The 7,705-nt window shown below is 37.7% G+C and overlaps 1 protein-coding gene across 1 annotated transcript; it reads right to left on the bottom strand.

Moving 5' to 3' along the window:
* Nucleotides 1–3,597: 3,597 nt before the first annotated feature.
* LOC110573813 (protein SET-like) lies at nucleotides 3,598–4,815 on the bottom strand. The gene is given in 1 exon segment (XM_044920758.1): nucleotides 3,598–4,815. A coding segment is annotated over 1 exon segment (1,203 nt). The 5' UTR covers nucleotides 4,801–4,815.
* Between the last annotated feature and the right edge of the window lie 2,890 nt (nucleotides 4,816–7,705).

The following is a 7,705-nucleotide window of genomic DNA, read 5'->3' as shown; positions in this document are numbered from 1 at the left end:
AAACATTGGGGTGCAAGTGCCCCTTCAGATCACTACATTTGTACCCTTGGGGTAAATACCTACTAGTGCAATTGCTGGGTCCTAGGGTAGCTCTATATTTAACTTCTTGAGGAACTTCCATCCTGTTTTCCAGAGTGGCTATACCAGCTTGCATTCCCACCAACAGTGTAAGAGGGTTCCCCTTTCTCTGCATCCTCACCAACATCTGTTGTTGCCTGACTTGTTAATTGTAGCCATTCTGACTGGTGTGAGGAGGTATCTCATTGTGGTTTTGATTTGTATTTCCTGATGACAAGTGATGTGAAGCATTTTTTTTCGTGTGTCTGTTGGCCATTTCGATGTCTTCTTTGCAGAAATGTCTGTTCATGTCTTCTGCCCATTTCTTGAGTGGGTTATTTGTTTTTTGGGTGTTGAGTTTGATACGTTTTAGGTTTTTTAAAATTTAATTAGATTATGTTATGTAGTCACCATACAATATATCATTAGCTTTTAATGTGGTGATCCATGATCCATTGTTTTTGTATAACACCCAGTGTTCCATGCAGTACATGCCCTCCTTAATACAGATCACTGGGCCACATTCTTTATAGATCTTGGATACTATCCTTTCTGATATGTCATTTGCAAATATCTTCTCCCATTCCGTAGGTTGCCTTTTAATTATGTTGACTCTTTCCTTTGCTGTACAGAAGTTTTTATCTTGATGAAGTCCCAATAGTTCATTTTTGCTTTTGTTTCCCTTGCCTTTGGAGACGTGTTTAGCAAGAAGTTGCTGTGGCCAAGGTTGGAGAGGTTGCTACCTGCGATCTCCTCTAGGATTTTGAAGGATACCTGTCTCACATTTAGGTCTTACATCCATTTTGAGTCTATTTTTGTGTATGGTGTAAGGAAATGGTCCAGTTTCATTCTTCTACATGTGGCTGTCACATTTTCCCAGCACCATTTGTTGAAGACACTGTCCTTTTCCCACTGGATATTATTTCCTGCTTTGTGGAAGATTAGTTGACCACAGAGTTGAGGGTCCATTTCTGTTCCACTGATCTATGTGTCTGGTTTTTTTTTTTTTTTTGCCAGTACCATATTGTGTTGATGATACAGCTTTGTAATATAGCTTGAGTCCAACATTGTGATGCCACTAGCTTTGGTTTTCTTTTTCTTTTTTTAAATTTTCTTTTTTTCAATTTTTAATTTTTTAAAAGATTTTATTTATTCATTTGACACAGAGAGAGCACAAAGAGGAGGAGCAGCAGGCAGAGAGGGAGAAGCAGGCTCTCCACTGAGCAAGGAGCCCAATGTGGGGCTCTATACGGGGCTCGATCCCAGGACCCTGGGATCATGACCTGAGCCGAAGGTAGACACTTAACCAACTGAGCCACCCAGGAGTCCCTGGTTTTCTTTTTCAACATTCCTCTGGCTATTCAGGGTCTTTTCTGGTTCCATACAAATTTTAGGATTGTTTGTTCCAGCTCATTGAAAAATGTCGATGGTATTTTAATAGGGATTGCATTGAATGTATAAATTGCTCTAGGTAGCATAGACATTTTAACAGTATTTATTCTTCCAATCCATGAGCATGGAGCGTTTTTCCATTTCTTTGTGTCTTCCTCAATTTCTTTCATGAATGTTCTATAGTTTTCAGAGTATAGTTCCTTTGCCTCTCTGGTTAGGTTTATTCCTAGGTATCTTACCATTTTGGGTGCAATTGTAAATGGGATCAACTCCTTTATTTCTCTTTCTTCTGTCTCATTGTTAGTGTATAGAAATGCAACTGGTTTCTATGCATTGATTTTATATCCTGCCACCTTGCTGAATCCTGTATCAGTTCTAGCACTTTTGGGGTGCAGTCTTTTGGGTTTTCCACATAAAGTATCATATCATCTGCAAAGAGTGAGAGTTTGACTTCTTCTTTGCCGATTCAGATGCCTTTTATTTCTTTTTGTGGCCTGATTGCTGAGGCTAGGACTTGTAGTACTATGTTGAACAACAGTGGTAAGAGTGGACATCCCTGTTGTGTTCCTGACCTTTGGGAGAAGGTTCTCAGTTTTTCCCCATTGAGAATGATGTTTGCTGTGGGCTTTTTGTATATGGCTTTTATGATACTGAAGTATGTACCCTCTGTTCCTATACCATGAAGAGTTTTAATCAAGAAAGGATGCTGTACTTTGTCAAATGTTTTTTCTGCATCTATTGAGAGGATCATGTGGTTCTTGTTCTTTCTTTTATTAATGCGATGTGTCTTGTTGATTGATTTGCAGATGTTGAACCACCCTTGCAGTCCAGGACTAAATCCCACTTGGTTGTGGTGAATAATCCTCTTAATGTACTGTTGGATCCTATTGGCTAGAATCTTGGTGAGTATTTTAGTATCCATGTTCATCAGGGCAATTGGTCTGTAGTTCTTTTTGATGGGGTCTTTGGTTTTGGAATCAAAGTAATGCTGGCATCATAGAACAAGTTTGGAATTTTTCCTTCCCTTTCTATTTTTTGAAACAGTTTCAGAAGAGTAGGTATTAGTTCTTCTTAAATGTTTGGTGGAATTCTCCTGGGAAGCCATCTGGCCCTGGACTCTTGTTTGTTGGGAGATTTTTTATTACTGTTTCAATTTCCTTGCTGGTTATGGTCTGTTCAGGTTTTTTATTTCTTCTTGTTTCAGTTTTGGTAGTTTAAAAATTTCTGGGAATGCATCCATTTCTTCCAGCTAATTTGCTGACATATAGTTACACATAATATGTCCTTAAATTGTTTGTATTTCCTTGGTGTTGGTCATGATCTCTCCTCTTTCATTCATGATTTTATTAATTTGCGTCCTTTCTCTTTTTTTTTGATAAGTCTGGCTAGGGGTTTATTGATCTTATTAATTCTTTCATAGAACCAGCTTCTAGTTTCATTGATCTGTTCTACTGTTCTTTTGGTTTCTATTTCATTGATTTCTGCTCTAATCTTTATTATTTCTCTTCTCCTGCTTGATTTAGGCTTTATTTGCTGTTCTTTCTCCAGCTCCTTTAGGTGTAGGGTTATGTTGCGTATTTGAGACCTTTCTTGTTTCTTTGTGTGTGTGTGTGTGTGTGTACACATATAGTTTTATTGTAACAAAGCAACTTGTACACTTTTAACGTTTAAACTGAGCATCATCTTTCCTTTCCAGTGAAACAAAAAGAAAATTGAAAAATAAACAGGAACAGAATTACAATAGAGAATGTCAGTTCCAAATAAGATCCTATAGGTTCTGCTGATTCTCCCATTGAGTGGCAGGGCTCAAGTCATCATTAGGAGAGAGTTTTATTTTAAAAGTGATGACAGTTTTAAACTGCAAGGATGTCCATTAAACATCACAATTAAACATGCCAAAGGAGAAGTCATGTTGTCAAAATGTCCACTTAACCCACCCAAACATCTCAAACCCACCCTTTGCTGACCTTCTATAACCCCATTTTTTAAAGTTTTTTTTTCTTTTTTTTAAACAAGAGAAAGTAGACAGGTACATGTTGGTAAATGCTAACTGTCCATATTCACATAGAGACACAGTGTAATCTCTGAGCCCAATATACAGAGAAAGGAGGAAAAAAGCTAGAATTCTATGCACTACTACACAGGGGCCTAGCACCCTCCAGCTTCCAGCAGAGCTAAGGGAGCAGAAGGTTTTTCTTTTTTCCCACAGAGCACGGTGGTGTTGATTCCATAAAGTTTTTGTTGAGACAGGAAGGGATAAAAATGAATTTCGAACAGAAAGGGGTGGAGATTCTTTTCCCACTGTGTTCTGCTCAAGGTGTTTCCCCCCAGAATAAGTTGAGAACCATGGTATAAAGGGAGAGAAAAAAAGACTTCAAAAAACAGGGCAAATGAGCACAAGAGGAGGGGAAAAAAAAAAAAGACTGCAACTTCCTCCCAGGGACTGAAGAAAATTAAAAAAGGAAGGTTGGAATCCATCAGTGTTCCATTAGCATCTTCTCCTTCATCCTCCTCTTCTTCCTCCCCCTCATCATCATCTTCATCTTCTTCACCTTCATCCTCATCTCCTTCTTCTTTGATATCTTCCAATCCTTCTTCTTCATCATCATCATCTTCTTGTCCTTCCCCTTCTTCATCATCCATATCAGGAACCAAGTAGTACTATAATGGATTTGGCCAAATATCATCTTTGATGACCTCTCCTAACTCATCTGCACCTGCATCAGAATGGTCAGTAAACCGGGTGAAGAAGCTCTCTGGTTCCTCATGTTGTCTCTTCCTGCTGGCTTTATTCTGTGTTTGACTTGAATGTTTCATCAAATCCTTTCCAGATTTCCATTTGATTTTGGTGGACTTTGAAGATGGATCACCACTCTCATTCAGATGAAATTCTTTGGAGAGAACTTTATTTTCGAAGTAAGGGTTTTCATCAAAATAAAAATCTATTCTGTAACCTGATTTAATATCTTCAAATTCTGTCACTTCAACTCTTGTCAAATAATGCAGCACCTCTTCATCCTCCTCCCCAAGCAGTGCAGACACTTGTGGATGGTTGACAAATGTTGTTACCCCAAAATTGGGGATTTTGGCGATCAATTCTGACCTTTTCTGAAAAAATGGTTGGCGGAGTTTGTTATATTTCTGTTCTACTTTCAAAATCTCCTCACTGGCTTGTTCATTAAGTCTGTCTATTTCATTTTGTACTTCATCAATATGTTCAATTGTTTCTTGCTGTTCTTTTTCTCCCTTAGGCAAGTGCTGAGATATCGACATCTCCTGTGACTTGGTGGCAGGAGGTAGTCTTTGTTTCTTCATTTGAGGCGGGAGTGAAGACTGGCATTTGGGGGCCATGCTGTGAGGAAACTCCATGAAACCAGGAGAGAGGCACGTCAGGAAAAAGCCCTGCTTCGAGACCTTTCTTGTTTCTTGAGAAAGGCTTGTATTGCTTTGTACTTCCCTCTTAGGATGGCCTTTGCTGTATCCCAAAGTTTTGAACAGTTGTGTTTTCATTTCCAGTTGTTTCCATGAATTTTTAAAAATTCTTCTTTAATTTTCTGGTTGACCCATTCATTCTTTAGTAGGGTGCTCTTTAACCGCCAAGTGTTTGAGTTCTTCCAAATTTCCTCTTGTGATTGAGTTCAAGTTTCAAGACATTGTGGTCTGAAAATATGCAAAGAATAATTCCAGTCTTTTGGTACCAGTTGAGACCTGATTTGTGACCCAGTATGTGATCTATTCTGGAGAATGTTTGATGTGCACTCAGAAGAATGTGTATTCTGTTGCTTTAGGTTGGAATGTTGTATATTATCTGTGAAGTCCATCTGGTCCCGTGTGTTAGTCAAAGTCCTTGTCTCCTTGTTGATCTGCTTAAATGATCTGTCCATTGCTGTGAGTGGGGTGTTAAAGTCCCCTACTATGATTGTATTATTATCACTGTGTTTCTTTAAATTTTTTATTAATTGGTTTATGTAATTGACTGCTCCCTGGTTAGGAGCATAAATATAATTGTTAGATCTTTTTGAGTAAGACCCCTTAAGTAATATATAGTGTCCTGCTTCATCCAGTCTTTGGTTTAAAATCTAATTTGTCTTATATAAGGATGGCTACCCCATCTTTCTTTTTATGTCCATTAACATGATAAATCACTCTCCACCCTCTCACTTTGATTCTGAGGTGTCTTTGTGTCTAAAATGAGTCTCTTGTAAAGCAGCATATCAATGAGTCTTTCTTTTAAATCCAATCTGATAGCCTGTGTTGTTTGATTGTAGCATTTAGTCCAATTACATTCAGAGTAACTATTGAAAGATACGAATTTAATATCCATGTATTACCTGTAAAGTCCCTGTTTCTGTAGATTGTCTCTGTTCCTTTCTGGTCTTTGTTACTTTTGGTCTCTCTCTCCACTCAAAGGATCCCCTGTAATATTTCTTGCAGTGCTGGTATAGTGTTCACAAATTCCTTCAGTTTTGTTTGTCCTGGAATCTTCTTTATCTCTCCTTCTATGCTGAATGAGAGTTTTGCTGGATAAAGTATTCTTGGCTGCATATTTTTCCTATTTAGCACATTGAATATATCATGCCAGTCCTTTCTGGCCTGCCTTCTCTCTGTGGACAGGTCTACTGCCAGCCTTATGTGACTACCCTTTTAGATTAAGGACCTCTTGTCCCAAGCTGCTTTCAGGATTTTCTCTTAATTTTGAAATTTGCAAGCTTCACTATAATATGTTGAAATGTTGACTTATATTTGTTGATTTTGAGTAGGGTTCTCTGTGCCTCCTGGACTTAAATGCCTGTTTCCTTCCCCAGATTAGGGAAGTTCTGAGCTATAATTTGTTCAAATAAACCTTCTGCCTCTTTTTCCTGCTCCTTGTCTTCTGGGACTCCTAGAATATGGGTATTATTTCACTTTATGGAATCACAGAGTTTCCTATGTCTATATTTGTGATCTAATAATTTTTCCCTTCTTTTCAGCTTCCTTATTTTCCATCATTTTATCTTCTATATCACTTTTTCACTCTTCTGATTCATTCATTCTCTATTTTATGGCCTCCACTTGGGAGTGCATCTTAATAATAGCATTTTTAATTTTGGCCTGACTAGAGTTTAGTTCTTTTATTTCTACAGTAAGGGGTTTCCTATTGTCTTCTATACTTATTTCAAGCCTAGTTAGTATCTTTATATTCATTGTTTTAAATTCTAGTTCAGACATCTTATTTTCTCTAAATTGATTAAATCCCTGTTAGTGACTACTACCTTCTGTTGTTTCTTTTGGGGTGAATTTCTCCATCTGGTCATTTTGTCCAGAAAAGAAAAGAAGAAAGAGAAAAAAAAAACAGCAATAATAATAACAGAAACTGAACAATACATAAACAAAAACAAAGGAAACCAAACCAAACCAAAGCAAAAAACATGATTCTGGGTGTTTTTTGGTCTTCTTGTTAAAAGAAACTAGATCCCAAAATAAGAAAAAAAAAGAAAGAAAACATATATATATGTAAACTTTTATATATATGTAAAATAAGATAAAATACAATGAAAGGAAACAAAAATATATATAATGTATATATAAAATTAAAAGTTAAAAAAGAATAAAAAAAGAAAATAACTGAAAAAAATAATACTAAAAGACTAAAGGATAAAAATACAAAGAATGCTGTATACTGTTTCCCCAAGAGCTGAAGCTTTGCAGCCTTGTATGATCAGTAAACTTGGTGAGGTCGAGTTGTTTGTGTTGGTCTTCTGGGGAAGGGGCCTGATGTGCTGATTCTCAGGTGGACTTGCCCTATTGCAAATGTGCCTCCCTTGGCAGAGGTAGGGCTCAGTGTAAGTGGCTCTGGATTCCATTATGTGGTGCTGTTTTGCTCTCTGAAGGCTTTCAACAACCATGGGCAGGATGAATATGGCTGGGCCCCACTCTCTAGCTGTGGAGCTGAAAGTTTGCACCCCCACTCTTCGGTGAGCCCTCACAGAAAAGCAATCAATCACTGTTGTCTCCTGGGTTTCCTTTAGAACTCTGTTCACCTGGCTTGTGGCTGAGCTTTTTATTTCAGGCACATGCCTGAGTTTCAAAACTCCACATTTTATGGATTCCTATGGCACAGACCCTCAGTGTTCCTCCTGGAGGAGGGGGTGGGTCTTTTTGGTTGTTTCCAGTTTTTGGCTATTATGAATAAAGCTACTACTATAAGCATTTACATACCAGTCTTTATGTGGGAATATGTTTTCTTTTCTCTTCTTTTTTTTTTTTTAAAGATTTT

Source organism: Neomonachus schauinslandi, chromosome 13 (assembly GCF_002201575.2).
Source record: "Neomonachus schauinslandi chromosome 13, ASM220157v2, whole genome shotgun sequence".
NCBI lineage: Eukaryota > Metazoa > Chordata > Mammalia > Carnivora > Phocidae > Neomonachus > Neomonachus schauinslandi.
The sequence above is the reverse complement of the archived record's forward strand: the minus strand, read 5'-3'. Positions and strand labels throughout refer to the sequence as shown.